The sequence below is a fragment of the Leguminivora glycinivorella genome, chromosome 9, assembly GCF_023078275.1.
Source record: "Leguminivora glycinivorella isolate SPB_JAAS2020 chromosome 9, LegGlyc_1.1, whole genome shotgun sequence".
In the NCBI taxonomy this organism is placed as follows: Eukaryota; Metazoa; Arthropoda; class Insecta; order Lepidoptera; family Tortricidae; genus Leguminivora; species Leguminivora glycinivorella.
Genome location: NC_062979.1, coordinates 15,067,372 through 15,089,379, shown reverse-complemented (window position 1 = coordinate 15,089,379; position 22,008 = coordinate 15,067,372). Strand labels below are relative to the sequence as shown.

Sequence of the window (22,008 nt, the reverse complement as noted above, 5' to 3'; positions counted from 1 at the left end):
AATTACAGAAAAGCCGGTCGCGGTACTCGAAAACTGTATTAACTTATACCTTACAAATCTTACAGTCGTAATTCAAGAGCACTCAAGAAGTATACATATAGTAATACTCGTGTAAACGTTCAATGATAACAATGGATCTGGTCAACAGTGCAACATCACTGACTCACTGTTTTTTCTACTAAAGGAAAAATAATTAAATCTGCGTAATATCTGGCATGTTTCTAAGTACGACAGCTGGCTCTGTAAGTACGTAAGTTGTAGCTCTCTTACGCCTTAACAAGAATATTAACTCACGTATCAGTATAGACATGAGCATGGCCTCTAAACCCGTAACCACTACGTTGATCTTAGGAGCATCCATACATTGGTTCTTGGAAAGAGATAGTAGAGAATAACAGCAGCTCTATGACGCCAGGGAAAGTTGAAATGATTCGACCTACATGGACGGCCATTTTTCCTAATTTCCAATTCTAAACATAAACTAATTGATGTGGAAAACTGTTTGATGTTTGAAAAGCGAGTTTCTTCATACAAATATAAGTGCAGCAGAAAAAACACTGGTGTTCTAAATAAAAATTACGGGTCGTTAAAAATAACACTCCAGAAACGCAAGTGTTATTTAAAGAAGCAATCGCGGCATGGAAAGTTTGATTGGGTCGGTGGAAGCAAAATCGCTGCATACATATAGTAACGGGGATATAAAGTGTAGAGTTAACTGTGTACAGACACGCGAACTATCCAGTCTGTGTATAATATACATGGTGTTGGAGATAGGGCTGAAGCGGGCACTTAATTATGCTAGCCTCGTCACGGCAGATGATTGATGGTAATCTAGTAAATAAATTGATTATGGTGGTAGGTGGTAAAGTGGTAGGACTGGTAGGCTAAATTATTAATGGTGTAATAATTAATATTCAAACTAGACATGTAACACATTTGATTGAGTTTATATTTTGAAAGTATTCTAATGTGTATTCAAAACTTCGACGTCTCGACGGTTCGGAAAAGTGTCCACTGTTCCCACCTTAAGAATTATCCAAGCTTTGATCCATCCTATATAGTTTGGTAGGGGGATTACGTCAAGCGCGGGTAAACGATAAGAGCCCAAATTGGCCTAGATAGGATAAAGGTAAGGTCATTTATTCGGCAAACTTGCCGTAAACCTATCTTCTACTATGATGACAAACCTTATTTCAGGAGGGTATTTTCTTCAACCGATTGTGTTCCTAAGCACGTATTTAATAACAAGAACCTTTTTCTTGTATTTTGTATGCTAGGGTTACCTATACTCAAGCGAATGACTAAGCTGGTGTAGATCGCCATTGTTGGACTAAACCAGACCGTTTGTCTTAAAATCTCAGGAGTCAATATGTTTCGAAATCTATGTTTATTACCTATAGATGGTGATATGACACAATAAGGTAATGTTAAAAATGTCTCTCTATCACGTAGCATCTTCTTGTAGTTTGTAGTTCACCGTACATGTTTCTACAAAGCTATAATTGCAGAATTTATCAAAATGTCCGGAAGTTTATCACTAGCTCCAAGCCAGCCTAATTGGTGCCATGTACAGTACATTTGTCAAGCTGAACTAAATGCAGCGGACATCATGAGTGTCCGAAGTCAGGTGCGTCTAGATTTAACCGTCCGCTCGGCTGTGGGCCGCTTGTCCAGATAAATAATATGGAAGCTCGTGGACTGTCTTCGAAGTTCGAATTCCAATGTTAATGCCAAAATCTCGGATCAACGTCTCTTACTCTTATAAATCGCCTGGACATCTTGTGACAACAAACTGCGTCATCGCGTTGGTGACACTTTTACGATATCTAATCGGAGGAGTAGATCTGATGGAATTAGGCCTTGATCGTGACAGTGACGTATCTATTCTGAATTAAGCTATGATACGGCAAAGTACATAGAAACAGAGGCAACAGGAAATTGGATTACAATAAGATTAAATACCTGGAATAGAGAGTCTGTTCAATAAAGGTCTCGCTTAAAATAGACGCAATTTCATAAAAAATAATCCGATTGGAACGAAAATTTTCCTGTTAAGGGTTTATAAAATACCGAAGAAATCAGAGAGTAAGAATAACATAAATTCGTCAGAAATTCTGTATAAGGTACACTTGTTGAAGTAGATATTGAACTTACTCATTAGGTGCAGCCGTGTGTCGGTCTCCTTTCCCATACGATGCTCCATTTGAGCTCGAACTCTCCACAAACACCTCACATTTCCCATTGGCCATATCTTGAAACTTCATGGCACATTCAAATTATATTTTAGTGTTTTTTTTTTTTCAATTTATGTCTGGCTATAAATAATTAAAACAGCTGATATAATTTCAGTATCCGCGATAAACGCGTGCGTTTGCTTTGCTCTGTTTACAACGTATACGTGCAACCTTGTTGGTCCTGCAGCCGCATTTGAAAGAGTCGACCAGTCTAACGGTTAGCACCGACTGCTTTTAAACTTTGGAAGCTGTGGGATCAAGTTATATTGGAAACGGGCTGCGAGATTGTTTTGTGAAAAGGAAGCGTTCGAAAGAGTGGATATCCTTGACAGTGGCAAGGTGAAGTGGTAAAGACCTGTCTAACTGAATTTGATACTGTGACTTGCGTAGCGCGACCTAACTGCTAAATATGTGTTAGACTAGATCATCATTATTTTATACATACGTTTATTTAAAAATACGGACATCGTACTATGTCATAAGAATGATTTGAATAATTTAACGATTACAGTAACGGATTGAGTGACATAAAAAAGTTTTGATAACTTCTAAAATCACAAAATACTTAAGACGAAACGAAAGTCATGGAGCGATACTGATAGAGTTCTCTAAAATTAAAAGCATAATTCACAATTTATTTTCTTTACACTTTACACATTACACAACGAATGACGAAATTATGAAATGCAAGTCCGCAAATTCTCGCTCTATAGTGAAGCACAGAATGCTAAGCTCTGACAACATTCGGTATAGTAACTAATTTAATTAATAGACAAGTAACATTCCATAAATGTTTAGGACTTTCACGCTTTGCGACAGTGTGAATCATTACTATCATTATTATAATAACATTCTAATTGTTGGCGTGGAACCATAGTCGTTAGATTTTTATAGTTTTTAATTTATTTTAATTGAAAGTACCCATGCATATTATTCTGTGTATACCGGTGTGTGCGTGTGCACCTGGCTGTGAGAACAAATATTCAATTCAGATTAGAGCAGTTCAAGTGTCACGTACGCTGCTTATCTAATACTTCGGAAAATTAATAAAAGCCAATTTATGGTCAACTAGTCAGCTTAAAAAAGTTATACAGTGTCGAAAGTTTCCTTTTGTAGTAACTGCCCTGATTAGGTTTATTCTTTAGCCGTTTCAACACTTCCAATCGATTCTACTTTGAATCTTTATTTTGAAAAATCTAAAACACTCTTGGTAAGTTTTGCCTAGCCTCCGCCTCCGTGTGAAATATTTTGTACAAATTAAAAATTTATTTTGAATTTTTGTAGATTTTTAAGAGTCGAAAATCAACACAAATGCTTGTATATTTTAGGAGACCAGAGTAGAGCATATTGTTAGCTGCATATGTAGGAGTGACATGATAGAGGTTTCAGTTCCTAGAACGCACCCCTGCGAGCCCGGCCGGGCTGCAGGGCGCATGAGGGGACGAATGCCAGGACTCGCAATCGATATTATACTGACATTAACCACTGAAGGGCTACTCTACTACGGCCGACACTGGTAACTGACAGATCAATGTTATTGCACGGATTTAAGGTTTAATTTCGGTCAGTTAAAACTGATTGACTGACTGAATATGTGCAATTTAAAGTTGTTAAATACATAAATATTTAAAATAATAATGGACCGAAATCTGCTCATGCAGTTAACTGTTAAAAGCCTTTAACAGTTAACTGCATGAGCAGATTGTAGATAGGTACTACAGTTTATACTGGGAAGATATAAAAATTGTTTTTGCATAGCTCTACAAAATGAGCCACAATCAATGATATTGGTATTTAATCGCATCTGTACTATCAGAGTACCGAAAGTGACGACAAAAAAAAAGTTTTCCCCTCACTAGCTCGGAAACACGTGTTTTGTCCTTTAATACCAGCGGGTAAAAACGCATTTTATCCACTAGTGGGTAAAGTAATTCGACCTTGAATAAAGTCAAATTAACTGCTTTAAAATTGATAAAAGTAGGCTAATCTAGTAATAAAGATGATTTACCACCTGTGGGAACCACTGGAAGCAGTGACAAACGCATTTTTTGCGTTGTAGTTTCCTCGCTATAGTGTGGGGAAAAGTTTTGTGTTACACTCGGGTGCAAATGTATTTTACTTCTCGTGTGTTAAAAAACTCGCTAGTTCAGGATTCTATTCTCGAACCACTCGCTTCGCTCGTGGTTCAACTATAGAATCCTTTCACTTGCTCGTTTTTCAATTCCACACTCGGCGTTCAAATACAACTTTGCCCCCTTGTATAACAAATAACTATTATCATCAACATAACTTTTGCGAGTCTTTTTACACCGGAATTATGAGACTGTAAATATTACAAACAATAAATTAACAACACCGCTAACAAGGGTAATAAAAAAATATTTAATTTCTTTACATAACAACTTATTACTGTAATCCTTAACATATAAAATAACCTTCTTTAAATGACTTAATATTGTGTACCTACTATTGTTTGACGACCGGTCTGGCGCAGTCGATAGTGACCCTGCCTGCTACGCCGCGGTCCCGGGTTCGAATCCCGGTAAGGGCATTTATTTGTGTGATGAGCACAGATATTTGTTCCTGAGTCATGGATGTTTTCTATGTATATAAGTATTTATATATTATATATGCCTGCCTGTGTGGTGGCGGGTTAAGAATTTCACCACCCCCTATCTTCCCGTGGGTGTCGTTGAAGGCGACTATGGGATATGGGTTAAATTGTGATGTAGGCGAGGGGCTGGCGACCTGTCACTGCAATGCCATAGTTTCGTTTTCTTTTAACCCCTTATTTGCCAAGAGTGGCCCTGAAACTTTAGTAGTTTCATGTGCTCTGCCTACCCCTTTATGGGATACAGACGTGAGTGTATGTATGTATGTATATTATATATATCGTTGTCTGAGTACCTGCAACACAAGCCTTCTTGAGCTTACCGTGGGACTCAGTCAATCTCTGTAACAATGTCCTATAATATTTATTTATTTATTTATTGTGGATAGTAAACATTGACTACCAATTACCTACCCTGGAATGAACTGTTTTGATCAAAGTTTGCTCCTCGCAGCGAAACTATGTCAACAAAACATTACCAGTTATTCACTACATACTCGTATCGTCCTTTGTTTTGTTTATATAATGTGAAGTCATTAGAACCGGCGTGAAACAATGCAGCGAATCGACGAAAAACAATGAATATTTATACTTTATAACTGACATAGTGATATCAAAGTTTTGTTTCGGTCATTGTCATGATTCAAACATGAAATATCAATGTCTGAATCATCTTTATTTATTTTACAATTTCATTTTATTGCCAAAATCTCTCACTGGCCAAATATACGGGCTGCGTCAGATATAATAAAAATCTAATCTATCTGATGCAGGTTTTGTAAACCTGCAATTTTACAGATGTAAAATGGCGATTATGAAACATAAAAGGACCTATTCACATGTATGTAATGTAACGCATTTCAAAACAACACGAACAGAAGGTGATAATTATGTGGGACAATAGTTGCGACTTACTAGGAACTTCAAAGGCCAGTTTGAAAGTTTTAATAATTCTTTATAACTCAAGTGTTGCGCGAACACGCTTGCTATCGACAAATCTAGAACCAGTGGAAAATTCAAAGTATAAACTAAAATGACTAATGCATAATGACGACGCTTCTTGGAACCTACTAATAATCAGAGTTAACACTCTACAAGCATAAACACCTTATTACAAAGCAAAGATTTCAAAATGGTAGCAATAATTGAGCCACTTTTCTCATATAGGTTTTCAGCAAAATAATAACCAGCTGAACCCGCTAACGCAAAATGCAACCGGAAAATCGGCCCAGAATTTCACAAATAAACAAAATTATGCGTAGTCACGAACGAAAACAGAGCAATGCCACGCAAACTTTTTTCGCTGTTTAACAGATCGTCGCACCAATAAAACACTTCACGTCCACGTTGAGTTCTATCAAGATCGTTGAATACTGTAGATTATCGTGTTTCACGAGAGCGATAAGACGCGGCAAGGCAGCGAGGCGAGTGCGCGTTTACTGACGCTTGACGCCGCGACGCTGTGCCTACAAACAGTATTGTTTCAATCGCTGATAGGCGAATAGAACCAGCTTTGTTATAGCCTCGAGTTCCGTAGTCGCTTTGTGGCATTGGAGAGCGCTGTTACATCGCTTGGTTAACGATCGGCTCGGCTGCGTTCATTGAGCGGTAGCAATAACATCCTAATCCCCCCTTTATGTTTTCAGTGTTTTCCGAGCGCCTCTTTCGACAAACCACTGTAGAAGTAAACTCTGATCACGCAGTTTATAATAAATGACAATGTCTCTTTTATACTGGTTACGAAGGAGATGCGTTTCGTAAGGAATGGGAGAGACAGACGTCGCTCAGCTGATTCATTCGCAGCGACAATAACACGGCACTCCTGCAGGATAATTCATGACACGTTCCACGCCATAGAATATTCAGGATAACTCTTTCCTTTCCTCCAATTACGCGTCATTGTTCCCAATATAAATATAAAATTAAATTTTCCTTTTACGACCTCAATACTAACCAAGAACCAGTCTTATTGGTTTCAAGATTACGCATAATACGCAACAAAAACAAGCATTTGTCTAGTTTATGTAACTGTATGTTGTTAGGTGCTAACATTAACACATCAAATTGTTCTGCAAAATGCCTACTTAAAATATTTAATATCTGGGCAACCGAGCTTCGCTCGGTTCTGTTTCGTATCCTTGACATGTGTCGCCATCTAGTTCAAAAATGAATAGTACCTACATCGAGCGAAAGAATTCTCAGCCTTAACAACACAACTACTCCACACGAGATGGCGCGCATTTCGCCACAAAAACTCAAATAGTGTATTTTCTATTCGTTTTAGCCTTGACCTGTGTCGCCATCTAGTGTTTGCAATAAATTGTACTTACATCGACCGAAAGAATTCTGTCTTAACAGTACAACTACTGCACACGAGATGGCGCGCGAAGAAAAACGCATGAAAACTCGAAAATTCGCGTTTTCCGGGACCTAAGGATAAGTTAGACCGATTTTTCACCCCCAAAAACCCCCACATAACAAATTTCTGCGAAATCGTTAGAGCGGTTTCCGAGATCGTCAGTGTAAATAAATAAATATATAAATAAATAAATAAATAAATATACAAGAATTGCTCGTTTAAAAGTATAAGATAAGATATGTAACTAAATGCACAGGATGTAAAATAAATTGTACATAAAAATAATTTCTGTTGTTGCAATATTTTATTGTTATATTTTGGGATCATCTCTATGTTTTTGTAAAGTTTTTAAATTCGTCCCATTCAGCTTTCGTCACCTATTTATTTTATCATGTGTCACTTACGTCGGTGGCCTTTGATCATATTTGTTGTTTGCCTTTTTCTTATTTCAGCACATACGTTATTCGTCATCGTTTTGTTTCGGCATGTTAGTTGTCTAAAATAATCTATGTTCTAGTGTTCCATTAGGAACTTAGAATAAGACCAAAGATGACAGCCAGAATGACGAATGAGACGAAAAAGACAAACAACAAATATGGTCAAAGACGACAAAGACTAGACGAGACGAGGGTGACGAAAACAGGACAAATTTAAGAATTGGACAAAAAACCAATGGGACTATCCAAGAAGATACTCATTTATTTCTTCTTTTTTGTCGATCCTCATGGCTGAGGGATATGGCCACTGAAAACACTATTCACCACATCACCAACGCAACGATCTCTTAGCCGCTCTAACTTGGGTTGGGCCTTTTAGTGTGGCTTTTGTTTCTGGCGTTATTCTGCGTGGCCAAACGGCTTCAATATCCTTCACGCTTCCTTGCCTAGCTCTCAAGGCCAGTGAGAGCTTCTCTAGACTATCTGATCCTGTCGTGCTCACGCTCAGTTCGTCCAAGAAATTAAGTACACTTTGGGTGCAAACCCCACTGAATTTATTTTATCCATTTAAAAGTAAACCGACAGACAGCGGCTTGAACTTTGCTTTATTATTGTCAATAAAGTTTTAAAGTAACACGATCCGCACCGTCTTAACGAAATGATTAACCAGTAATTACCAGCAAACAAATAATAAACAGGAAACTTCACACGTGGAAAAAATGACGTAAAATTCCATAATACAATTAGCGTTGAATAAACTCAGTGGCGTCATTGTCCGCCGATAACAACGCTTATGATGCAATGCGTGATAATATTCCACATTGTCCCAATTATTACTACAAATATTCAGCCTTTCTTATCGTATATGGTGTGATGTAGTTCGGTATAAAGTTTACACGAAAGTTGTGATCGTGACCTTAAACAATACATTTACTTTTTGCATGGATTCATTACATCATTGTGTGCTGAAAAGTCTGGATCGCACGTGTAAGAAGCTTGAAGAGAGAGTGTACGAAATGTACTTATTTATTATTATATGCTTGTTTTGTTGGCTTGTCTAGAGTAAAATTAGATTTTATGAAACAAGATTTTGATAAAGAGTTTCGAGAGGGTTTTCAATGCTGCCAATTCGGTTACATAAAATTTAACTTTACTGTTCTTAACAAAGTGTGCGTGAAGTACTTCAAAAATGGTTGTTAAATTAATTTAGCTGTATTTCCTTTTCACGGAAAATTGTTGGTAACTCGAGGGTTGTTACGTGACCGCGATGTCCGCGATATTAAACGTTCTACGAAAAGTTTATTAATGAAATTATAGAAAACAGTTAACGGAAACAGTCAAGTACCTTGAAATGACATTGGTGCGTGTTTAAAGCTTAATCACATCACATCAGACGACCGTGCTCGTCTGCTCGTGGGTCAACAATTTTTGTAGGAGAAATTTTAGTAATAGAAATATAAATGTCAAAATTTAAAAGCCATGGACAGTGAAATGATGAGACTACACTTTAATCTGTAGATAAGAAGGATTGTGACCCTCTTGAATATATTTGCAACAGACTTACTGATTCAAACCGCTTAAGTGTTTGAGCAAAATCTTATCGACGCGAAATGTGAAGATTTCCACGACAATTTGAAGAGATTTGAGACACACTACACGAATCGAGTGTAATCTGACAACAAAGGAATGGCTGAAAAGAACGAAAGTGGAACTTCCGTTTCCTAAGCGAACTCGAATATGTAATACCTACTGGTACTGGACTCTATTGTAAAATTTTCAGTACTATCAAATAAGTTTGAATAAAAGTTGGATAACTTTATGCTCGCTTGGGAAGTTCCGGTATATTTTTCTCATTCGTATCAGACTTACAGAACTTTGTTTGCATAAGTGTAAAGAGGGGCATTCAGAAATAGACGTCAATTACCTACCATAACTTTTTAAGACTTAATACGCACTATTATGTATGCTAAAAATACTAAAATTAGCTGTTTATTTATTTGGCCCGGCCTTGGAATTAATAATACGAGCACGTTGACATAGAGTCACATATCAGGAACATTATTAGTACACGCGCCAGTTTACCGGTTCATAAATACACCACACGTGCAAATGCAAATATACCTGTGTTCGGCCGCGCGCTTGTCGAACCAACGGCTGTGCATGCTGGTCAGGGACTCCGCGAATGTATCCAGCTCGACCTCGCTCCGGTCGTTCGACGTTTTGGTCAAAGGCTTGTCTATGCCCACAATGGATTTGTCCGGCACTTCTACGGCTTCGTCGCCAGCGTAGAACGTCACGGATGGCCGCTGCTTTTTGGAAGAGGAGTTCGCGCGTGCGCGGAGCTGCTCCGGATCCACCGTAGGCGACAACGGATACACATTCTCGAACGCGTCAGGCATTGTCAAATCAAATTTAAATTTTAAATAAAGAATCGAACGTGTGCGCCGTTAAGATTTCAAGTTAGTACTGCCGGCGATCGAACTCCCGCGCAGTAAAATGACCCTCGTGGACGATAAACTATTGACCGCTGATAGGTCTGTAGACCTTTTAACGTCATCATAGATTTATTTTTATTATAGATTAGCATACAAGTATTCATGAGTTTGAATGGTGCGTTAATATAATTAGCATTTCGCCGCGGTTTCGACCTCGTAACCATTTTGTATAATTAGCATGGAAAGTGTTTTTTTAATATTCATGTCCTAGCAACAGGTGTGAATGATTATCAGTTATTATCCGCCTTATCTAGATAAGTACCTACTAACATAGAGATTTTAATCAACGACTAGCAATAGATTAGTAAAAGTAATACCTATTACACAATTAATTGATAGGATATACATACATATATTATTTGTGTCCGGCGTACCTAATAATGTACGAGTAGATACGAATAAATTACCTTATCTCCAGTCAGTGAGGGCAACTACCAGCTTATGTGAAGATTGGCACTGGCTGCGAGAAAAAGATTTTTGCCCAATTTTTTTTTGCCGTCAATCAATCTACGATCAAAAGCTTGTATGGGACCAACCCTTCATTTAATATGGAGAAAACGTTAAAATTTGCCTTAAAATCCCCGTCGTACAAAATACTAACGCGCCATTCCTGTGTTAAGCTTGTAGGGCCAATAACACGTTGATATTGTTGATGATAATATTAGAGCAGGCCTCAAATTCCCGCCCACCTGGGGCGGGGAAGCGTACACCTGTCGCGTGTGTGGACGCAGGATTCTCTCACACATTGGGCTATCTATACGATACGGTCACAAACGCACGTGCCGTTTGGATGCTACTCAAATCATGTCATAGATGGAACGGCCTATTATTATTCATAGAAATCATAGATATAATTTATTTGTTAGATATGCAACATGGTATTATTAGTGAGCGTCAGGACCCCTGGACCACTACAGATATTTGATGTTTAGTACATACTAAAATTTAGTACCTATTTGATACTATTTGGTACCTGAGTACATATATTTGGTACCTCCACTGATATCGAAAAATCGAGCGAATAAAGTGGCCAGACATTCTGACGTCAGGATGTCTGGACCATTTTTGGTTTACATAGTTCTAGACAACACTACTAATTGATATCTTAGTCAATATTTACTACCTATTTGATACCTGTCAATATATTTTTTCAATTTTTTTTGGCGTACCAGAAAAAAGTTATGACGGAATTTAAAGTTGTGAGCCCGGCCGTGCCGTTGAAGTATGTAGCGCCCGTCAAAAGTATAGAGGCAAATCCGCCTGCCCTCCTGCGCGCGTCAACTTACATAGGAATTTAGTTTTAGGCACTCGCACATCATCTCTACTACTGACTAGTGGCATTAATATAGTCGAAATATAAAAGTAATTAGTGTAATTACACTAGTTTTCCATTTTCCTCCTGAGAGAACCTCCTACAGTCTCAATAACGTCTAATCTCATGTCATGTCCCTGAGTACATCTCCTGGCGGAGAAATTTGTAAATTAGTTTACCCCTGACAGCCGGTCATTTTTTTTGCATCGATTAGTGTCAATTATGAATTAAGAATAAATACAAACATCAAATCGATCATCTACTATCAGTACCTACAACCACAATGCCGCCAAATCTGCCATACAGCTCTACAGCTGCTGAACAGTCGCAAAAATGACCGGCTGTCAGGGGTAAACTGATTTACAAATTTCTCCGCCAGGAGATGTACTCAGGGACATGACATGAGATTAGACGTTATTGAGACTGTAGGAGGTTCTCTCAGGAGGAAAATGTAAAACTAGTGTAATTACACTAATTACTTTTATATTTCGACTATATTAATGCCACTAGTCAGTAGAGATGATGTGCGAGTGCCTAAAAATAAATTCCTATTTAAGTAGACGCGCAGGAGGGCAGGCGGATTTGCCTCTATTCTTTTGACAGGCGCTACATACTTCAACGCCACGGCTGGGCTCACAACTTTAAATTCCATCATAACTTTTTTCTGGTACACCAAAAAAATTTGAAAAAAATATATTGACAGGTACCAAATAGGTAGTAAATATTGACTAAGATATTAATTAGTAGTGTTGTCTAGAACTATGTAAACTAAAAATGGTCCAGACATTTTGACGTCAGAATGTCTGGCCACTTTATTCGCTCGATTTTTCGATATCAGTGGAGGTACCAAATATGTATATGTACTCAGGTACCAAATAGTATCAAATAGGTATTAAATTTTAGTATGTACTAAACATCAAATATCTGTAGTGGTCCAGGGGTCCTGACGCTCACTATTATTAATATTAGATACCTAGTTACGCAATCCTAGCGTTTGTTTGTACGTTCTTTATCTGTTTGGCATGTATTTGAATGGCCAATTTGACTTACGACGTCTTATCTAAGTAGTGGAATGTTTTCAGTACAATTTAGTTCCTTTTGTGCATAAATGAAACACTTATATTATGTCAATTAGAAAAATTGTGAATATGCACGGGAAAACATCCCACTTTGTCAATTGCTATAAAGACGCTTTGTCAGTTTATTCATATAAAGATACAAGTAAATCTCACATTAATGGTAACCAACAAAAGTGGGATGTTTTACTTAACACACTCACAATTATGGAAATTATCACAATTTTTATAGTTTTACTATAATGAATTATTAAACGAGTACCTACTTAAATATTTTGTATTGGCAATTTTTGATGACATGGGGATCTAGATGATGATTCATATTTATTTACTTCTTTAATCAAATACATTACAATCATAGGATCTTTTTAGGGTTCCGTAGTCAACTAGGAACCCTTATAGTTTCGCCATGTCTGTCTGTCCGTCTGTCCGTCCGCGGATAATCTCAGTAACCGTTAGCACTAGAAAGCTGAAATTTGGTACCAATATGTATATCAATCACGCCAACAAAGTGCAAAAATAAAAAATAAAAATAAATGTTTTATTAGGGTACCCCCACCCCCCTACATGTAAAGTGGGGCTGATATTTTTTTTTTCATTCCAACCCCAACGTGTAATATATTTTTGGATAGGTATTTAAAAATGAATAAGGGTTTACTAAGATAGTTTTTTGATAATATTAATATTTTCGGAAATAATCGCTCCTAAAGGAAAAAAAGTGCGTCCCCCCCCCCTCTAACTTTTGAACCATATAATATTTAAAAAATATGAAAAAAATCACAAAAGTAGAACTTTATAAAGACTTTCTAGGAAAATTGTTTTGAACTTGATAGGTTTAGTGGTTTTTGAGAAAAATACGGAAAACTACGGAACCCTACACTGAGCGTAGCCCGACACGCTCTTGGCCGGTTTTTTACATAAGTTTGCTGACTTTCACCGACAAGAGGGGGGGGGGTTGGGGGGGATAATTGTAATAATACTTGAACAGCCCTAGGTTGTTCATCACCAACAAGAATAGTGTACAAAAATGTTTTGCTTGACCTTCTCTGTCATGATATTCAATGTCAAAATGATAAAATATTATCTGGGCAAACATGATACTTGATATCATATTGTATTATTTTGCCTGGTAACTAAATTCTTAAGTGTGATATTAGCAATAAGTAAAAGTTATCTTTTGTTTTATGAAAATCCTTGATACTATAGACATCAGAACTCTTAGTATACAAAACAAAATATTTTGTGAAAAATGTAAAATCCACAATGAAGAACATAGAAGCTGAAATACTTATTGAAGTAATTCTTACTAGAACTTAAATTACTATGTACAATATTAAAAATATAAACTGTATGTGTTTTTTCTATCGAAGGGTCTTACACTCACTGCAAAAGGATTTTAGACATGGGACACCAAATAAGGTTATGACCATACCACTTTACTCAGCCTGGTTTGCAGCTAACTATCCTATTTATTTGAACCTCGTAAGTCCAAACAATTTGAACCGTTTTGAATTTGCACATTCTTTTATTTAATTTGTACAAGTACACCGGGACTTATGAGGCTATGTGGCAAGGTAAGTTAGTAAAACTTACCGGTGCTCTGCACGCCGATAGTACTTTTTCGACATGGTCTTGTCAGGAGTCTTCAAGCATTCTTTATCCTTACAATCATCCATGGTTGAAAGTCGGTTAAACGGAAACTTATACTTCTGAGTTAAATGAGAGTATAACAATCTTGGGTATATCTTTGGCAGAACCACAATTTTCAGAAGTTTAAACATACAGTTTAGCGCTTTGTACCTTAAAAAAAGATAAGAATATGAGCATGATCACATATAGGTACTTATTTGTTTACAAAACATTCAGCGGGGTAAATAATTATATCCTTTGTTATTTCACTAATATTGTTAACGCGATACTAGAAAGTAATCTTTGTAAGTTTATGCAATGTCGTTCTAAAATAAATACTAATTTTAGCTTTTCAACGCTGACTCACTGACAAATACAAGCAACATGACTTACTTATTTTAAAAGCTTTTTTCCATATCTGTAACAATGAACACCGTTTAATGTGTCTCAATTAAATTAGTATTATAATTGATTTGATAACTATTTAAATCCATACACAATCTCTTCAGTTTCAGTAATATTCTACTGTACTGACTGCATTGCATTGAATGAAACTGACAAAAGTGACAGATCGGAAAAGAGCTACTGTCAAAAAGTGCAACCACAGACAATGTTTAGTTCAAGTTTAAAATTATTAATCTGTGGTCTAAAAAAAGGAAGCTATTTCAATGGCTCTTGCACATAATGCATGCATCTTACTCCTTATTTTTATGAACCAGAAACTACTGCTAGCTACATGCCAATGCCATATAGCTTGCAGTAGGCCTAGCACATGATGGCCGCGGGACTATGTCGCCGCGAGATAGATCACACGTCTTTGTCTAATCGTATTAATGACTTAAGGACAGGTAGTCTATCTCGCGGCGACATACTCTCGCGGCCATCATGTGCTAGGCCTGCAGGAGTTGTATGTAGCTTGAGCGAGGTACTGTTCATGGGCGGTGCCCGCTTTTCAGTATGCACTATGTGCAAGTGCCAAAAATTTCCTTTTATCCACTTGACAGTCCTACGATAGCATAGTATCCAAAAAAAAATTCCGGTAGACAGTCCTACGATACCTTACTATCCAAAAGAGGGGATGGAGACACAGTTGATTAAAGTGACATCTAGCGAAATATTGCGGCATTATTTACTTATTTTCTTGATACAATAACGTAGCCTAACTACATAGTTTGCTACAAAAAGTATAGATGGCAGTGTACGCTCGTTACTTAGTGAATGAAAAAATAAATTCGGCAGTGCCTTGTCAAACTCCGCGTGTTTGTGTTTGATTTTGAATTTGTTTAATTTTTTTTGGATATCTTCATGAGAACTGTATGTGTTGGTTGTGGTATCATTATAAAGGTAAAATAGTATAAAAAAAGGGGGTCATCGCTCAAAATTTCCTGTAATTTAAGTAATAGTCAAATAAAAAATTTCTTCATTTTTTTTTCGATTACATAAGTTTAACCTTGATTTATAGTATATGATCATACATATTTTACTATCACTATAATTTTATTTCAAGTACTGTACGTTCATTTATACCGAAGTATTTTTTTTTAACTATACCTTGTGTAGTTTAGAAGATACAGACGTTTTTGTAAAAAATTGGTTGTCTGTAAAGTCGGTTTACGGACGGCAGTTTAACGTGATAACGTCAAACATTACAGTAGTATAGACAGGGGCGGTCAGAGTATAGCAAAAGGGGCCCGTTCTGGGACTTTTTTCACGATTTTTTATTTATTTATTAAAAATACACAAAAGTTAACAGTATTTCACCAAAGCACTTATGTGGTAATATAATTATGTACATGTTAAATTGACATAAATAAAAGCAAACACACTTAAAAGTTAAACTATGGTTATTACATTAATCACCTAAGGAGTGTAGGGTCTATGAACCTTAAGAGTTTTCTGTAAAACACACCAACACTATCAGCAAATATGTCAATATCGTCTGTCTCCAACATGATGCGGTTAAGAGCAGCTCGGGCTCGAGCGGTGCGCCGGCCGCCGCGAACAGGCGCCGCCGCCGCCGCGCCGGCACCGCGCCCGGCATGCCAACCACCACATTCGCTCTTGGTACTTGCAACCCACAGATGTCATATATACCATAGATCAAGCAAACGTATCTACTTAGCGTGTCAAATGAACTCAGTGAAATCCACTGAGTTGTCCGTCTTTACTCGCAGCTTGCAGCTTTCGGGCGTCAATTTTTGTAAGTTGAAGTCAACCAAAACATAAAAAATGCCTCGTTACGTGATATTCAATTGCAACAACACAAAAATTATGAACAATCAAGAGCCTGAGACATATTTAAAATTACAGGCAAGAATCAACTTCAGTACAAAATTTGACACGCTCGGCCCCTATACATATATATGAATTTGTTTCTTCTATCTAAATTAAGTTCTGTGTTGCAGCCCCATTCTCTCAAGCACGGATGCGTCATCTATATACTCTATGGTGAAACAGTTGGCGGTAATGCATAATATGCAGCAGTTTCCGTCTGGTTTCTAGAGTTTGAAGACCAACCATTCCTGGGTGGCTAGCCGAATGGCACAATCGCTCACGAAACGCTCACGAAACGAAGCGCTAGTAGATATCTATCTCTATCGCGCTTGCGTATTGGCGCGACAGAGCCAGCGGCGTATCGCTTTCGTTTGGCGTCGGAGAAATGCCATTCGGCTACGGGGCCTGTTACGAATAGAGATGGATACATATATGGGTAATACCCGTACAGTCGTTTGTAAATGTGCCTACATAACTTCCTCTGCACTCTTTCTAGTGATTTGCCAATAACTTTTGGGAATACTGGTGTGAGTAGATAGATAAAAAGCCTTTAACACAATTATCAGAAGTGAATACTTACAATCAGGGATGTAACGGAGCTCTGCTTCTGCTTCCGTTTCTGCGGAACTTCCGTTTTGTTTTACACATCCGCTTCTGTTCCGGTTCTGTTATTTTTCAAACGGAAGTTATAGCGGATGTCGGAACCTAGCGCGACGGTGGGACATGAGCGGCGTACATCAAAGACCAACAGGTCTATACCTGTCATTCGCTCATCTCTCCGCTTGCCACGTGCTGCGATACTAAACATCAATCGCTTCATTCCATTGCGCGCCAATATTTGTCCTGTCCACCTAGTTAGTAGCGAGTGAACAACTATTCAGTGGTGCAGGGCTTATCTACGATCCCCTTAGAAGCAAACTGCCGGGAGATAAAGCTGCTAAGCTTTTGTTTATTAAATACAGTTTACTTCTTTTATAATCACTCCATTTAATTTAAAAATTTAATTGTGTGCTAACAATTACACATAATTTTTACTGGTTAGTTTTGGATTGTATTACAGGTACTACCTACGAGTAAGTTTTCTTTTCGTTTCTAAAACCTTTTACGACATAATAAAGGTTTAAAAGGATTCTTATGTGATTTTTAGTGATTACCTAAACAACTAAACATCTTAAAGTTCAAGGTGATTTAAATTTTTGGATTGTAATGAATGATATACTAAAGATAAAATATCAGGTAACTTTTCTTTTCGTTTTTAAAACCTAAGTGGGCCTAAAGGCTGATTACAAACTGCTGATTACAGGCTGAACAATAAACACCTAAAAGTTCTAGGTAATTTAGGTAGTTTTGGTTTATGTTATACCTATGTGGTATTTTTTCATTTCGTTTTTAACATCTATAACTTCCGCTTCTGGTTCCGGTTCCGCTTCTGCTTCCGTTAAACTAAATTCCAAACTTCCGCTTCCGCTTCCGGTTCCGTTAAAACCACATCCGTTACATCCCTGCTTACAATCTTTCCTCAAAGCTCTTCGCTCCATCCATTTACCGCAATGATGGCAATGTTTGCCAAAGCAGAGATTTGGCTATGAAAAAACATACGTATATATATTATAATCCTTAAAAAATATATGTTTTACTATAATAGAAAGTAATATTGCAAATACTTACAATTTTTGGCATTGTATGACCATTTCAATTTTCAAATAAAACCTTAGACCTATATATAGGGACCCGACATGTTGTTCTATGCCATAGATTTATATATATTAAGCTAGATTGAGTTGTTAAGCCAAAAACTTTTACTAGTCTGACAAGAACGCCTTTCTGCGCCGGTGATAAAGTTCAATTTAGTATGGCAAAAAAGTGTGAGCTCAGTCCCTATTGTACCATGTTTAGCGGCCCAAATGTCATTGTCAGTGAGTTCCAAAGACAGGGGACAGCGGAATCACATTTTTTGCCATACTAAATTGAACCTTATTACTGAGACAAAAAGGTGACCGTTTTCGCTATTCTGAACTATCGAAAACGGTCCACATGAGAGGGCATTGTTTGGGCTGGTGTCCCTCTCGCACGTGTGGCCAGTGTTAATGAGCCATAATAGTAGTATTTATATATATATATATATTACCTGACTTTATAACTTCTTATATTATTTTAGTGTTATATTCAAACTAGGGTTTCGATATATTTCAAAGAATTGGAAAATAATTACAATGTAATTATTTTGATGCCAATAAATCAAAGATTTGTATAATTAAAAACGACGTTCACTGAATAATGTTGACATTGTCAGTAAGTGCGAGAGGGACACCAGCCCAAACAATGACCTCTCATGTGGACACACTTTTTGACCTAACTACACAATCTAGTTTAATAATTCTAAATCTATGATGAGTTCAGATGGGATATGTTCTGTAAAAAGTCGTATAAATTAAAATAATTAATTTTGTCGAGAACAACACACGGGCGCGCCATCTGTCCCAGCTGTGGTGCTTTACTCAGGCCACACGCTATAACCATACCGAGCGCATCGATCAGCCGCTTAGTTCCAACGCGCGCCAATAGATGGCGCAAAAGCTATATTGCGAAACGGGACAATGACGTCATCTTTTTCGTGCATGCTGCCCGTAGTAACGAGTTATTAGACGTTATCACGTCAAAAAGTTGTGAATGCGCAGCGCTGCGCGCGTCGCTTAAAAACCCGGACGGTTGACCGGAATATGGTCGCGCGGGCTGGACTGTCAAGTGGTTATAATAAATTGACGTTGGCCAACATCACGCCAACATGTATTGTTTAGTTGTAGCTGTAAGCTGTCTGTGGTGGAATGTTTAAAAAAAAAGTAAAATGTCAAATTGTCAACCTAAAACGTCACATTTTTCACTTTTCGCGTCATTTTTAATAAAGTAGAAAAATAAAGCAGCAAATACATATATAACTTATTTCATCAACGTTGGTTGCAAGGAAACAGCTCTGCTAAATTGCCATAGGATTTATGATCTATTACTCATCATGGCATACACCGAAAAAGTGTCACTGAGCGGCACTGCACTATCCTTTTTGTTATACGAATGTGTAAATTCAGTAAATTGCCAGGTAACTTTAACCAGAGCATTTTGAAAGTATACTTTAGTTAAATTGTACGTTTCATTTAGAAAAATGTTTTACCTTGCACGTATTTTTTTTCCAGGAGGGATTTCTGATTGGAGATGTGACTTCTGAAATAACTAATCACATATCTGACTCACAAAGCGATAACGCCCGGTTGGACACACAAATAGTCATAAGAACTGTTCTGCCTTTACCCTCGGTGTCCCTGTTTTACCTACCAACCGGTAGAATAAAGGAGGATGTACTATCAAACTTACTTTCAAATACCGCAAATGAGATTGTTGGCTGGTACAAATACCGAAAAATAGTTCGGTCAAACCTACATTTAGAGATAGGCTAATATCCAAAGGATTGCAAAAGTATTTTGAAAAGCATCATGGAAGAAAAAACTTTGCCACATGCATATTGTCAAGCAAAACCTCATCTTCTTCATCTACACACACATTTACCTACAGATTTGGTAAAATAAATTGCTTTGACATTTATGAATATATTGAAGATGTGACAGCAAATCTGGGTGAGAAGTTGACTGGCTACAAGAAGCCCCACAGGTTGTCACCACATAGCATTTTCAATAAAATTGTAAAGGACAGCAATGTGCAGAGTAACAACACAACTGAAGCAATTCTGAGGATACAGGAGGCGGTAGATGTCCGGCTTCTTAAGGAAGCTCGGATAGCAGCTAAGAATGAATGCACTATCAGAGAGCTAGAAGCTGAAATTAAACAAATGAATGCTATTCTCTCTGACAAGCAATGTGAAGACTTACAAGTGAGTTACAATAAAAGTTTAGAGGAGAAATTCATGAGCAGAGAAGCAGAGATGGCAGAAGCATGTGTGCAAGCCTTGGCAACACCCTCACAAGTGGATATTTTGAGTGTCCCAAATGTTCTGCTGCATAGTAACAACCTTATTGAGTGTGACAACCCTGTGCCATCGAGGAATGAAGCTGAAAGAAGTTCCAGCCCTATTCTAATATCAAGTTCCGTGAAACAGCCAAAGTTAAATTACGCAGCTGCTTTGAAAACAAGCACAGAGCCTTCAACCAGTGTAAGTACTGCAGTAGTTATTCATGATTAGAAAACTTTCATTCTGATGTTTTGAACCCTTTGCAGCATTTGCTGGGATGTATTTTCAAGTTTATTATACACAATACAATCTGCTTAAGTAGTGACATTTCATAAAATATACCTGCTAGGGGTAGATTTATGTTTAATACTGCTCTGACAAAGTTTTCTGAGAAGAACACCAACTTTTCAGTCAAGGAAAACAAAATACACAATTATTTCTCCAAATTTCAGCATGCAACTAATCCATCTGTCAAAATTATGTTTTTAATAATGTCTCCTTCTTCCAGAAATCAAACAACCACATTGAAGACCTAATAAGTTTCGATGTGGATGACAAAAAGGTGAATAACACACAGACCATCATCCTCAATGATGATATGAAACGTGACAGTTCGCCGGAGTACTGACCAGTGCCTTAACTTGAGTAGTATTAAGTTGCCCTACTTTAATCAAACACTTATTATCTATAGGTGGATCAAATACTGACATTTTGCTTTTTACATCTTTGATTCTCTAGTCACCGAAGATCCAAAACTACCCAAGACAAAATACGAATTATTATTCAAAAATGCCCAAACATGAGTTGACTTCCTAAGCATTTCACTCCCACTTTCCTAAATGGGTGTCCTAGAAGTTGACTGTGGGGTTTGGGCACAGAATATTTATAATAGTACAAGTACAGAAGGCTCACTCCTTTGATGTTTACAAAATGCCGCCATTCTAAATTCTTACCTATATTAACAAACGGACCGCACGTGAGCAGCCGACATTGAATTTTATTGCGTCGCGCGAAGGTCGTCACCACTGAATGGGTGGCCGCCGACATGTACTTGTAGCGCGGCGATAGAATCGCGGAGTGAGCCACCCCTGGCTTGGATTAAAAAATGGTGCGTGTGAATTGTGTGATATACTGGCAATCTGTCACAGCAATATCACGATTTTGGTTTCTTTCGATACATACTTCTAAGTTAGTTAGTTACTGTATGTTTTCCATATACTTTTCAATTCCATTGATTGAAGATTTCTTGGAAGTTGTAATTGATTTTTTCCAGTGATAAAACATAGGTAGAAAGAAAACAGTATTTTTAATTACCTATTATCTCTTAGTGTCAGTATTTGGAGCTACCAGTGTAAATGAACTACCTTCACAAAGTTCTCTTAGTTATTTGAAATATTACTTGTTCCGTTGTTCCAAGATTTGTTACTTCTGTTCGTAAATGCAAAACAAATGTCATTATTTTGTATATTACATTGATGTTGAAAGTTGTTACTTAATGAATCTAATGAATGTTTTTACATATTTCGTGTACATATCTTAATTATTGCTGTTATGGCCGTTAAAATATATCTGCTTTAACATTTGATGCACTCGCAAACTCATACTCACTAAGTAATTTTAAGA

General features: G+C 37.3%; 2 protein-coding genes across 5 annotated transcripts in view; one reads left to right on the top strand and one right to left on the bottom strand.

Annotated features, from left to right (window-relative positions):
- LOC125229709 (cytosolic purine 5'-nucleotidase) overlaps positions 1 to 14,691 on the bottom strand; it is a 29,924-nt gene extending 15,233 nt beyond the window's left edge. The window contains exons 1-2 of one of the 4 annotated variants that reach the window (XM_048134620.1): positions 14,547 to 14,691; positions 14,118 to 14,324 (exon numbers count right to left, since the gene is read on the bottom strand). In XM_048134620.1, the coding sequence (XP_047990577.1) occupies positions 14,118 to 14,305 (188 nt within the window). In that variant the 5' untranslated portion in view covers positions 14,306 to 14,324; positions 14,547 to 14,691. Of the gene's footprint in view, positions 1 to 2,154; positions 2,783 to 6,169; positions 6,295 to 9,762; positions 10,115 to 14,117; positions 14,325 to 14,546 lie in introns of those variants that run through there. The other 3 variants (XM_048134622.1, XM_048134619.1, XM_048134623.1) reach the window with 3 other exon arrangements.
- Positions 14,692 to 19,271: 4,580 nt separating this feature from the next.
- On the top strand, positions 19,272 to 21,106 carry LOC125229717 (BRCA1-A complex subunit Abraxas 1-like). Its single transcript, XM_048134638.1, is given in 4 exon segments — positions 19,272 to 19,521; positions 19,616 to 19,832; positions 19,835 to 20,586; positions 20,894 to 21,106. Coding segments are annotated over 4 exon segments (1,173 nt in total). The 5' UTR covers positions 19,272 to 19,437; the 3' UTR covers positions 21,014 to 21,106.
- Positions 21,107 to 22,008: the final 902 nt, after the last annotated feature.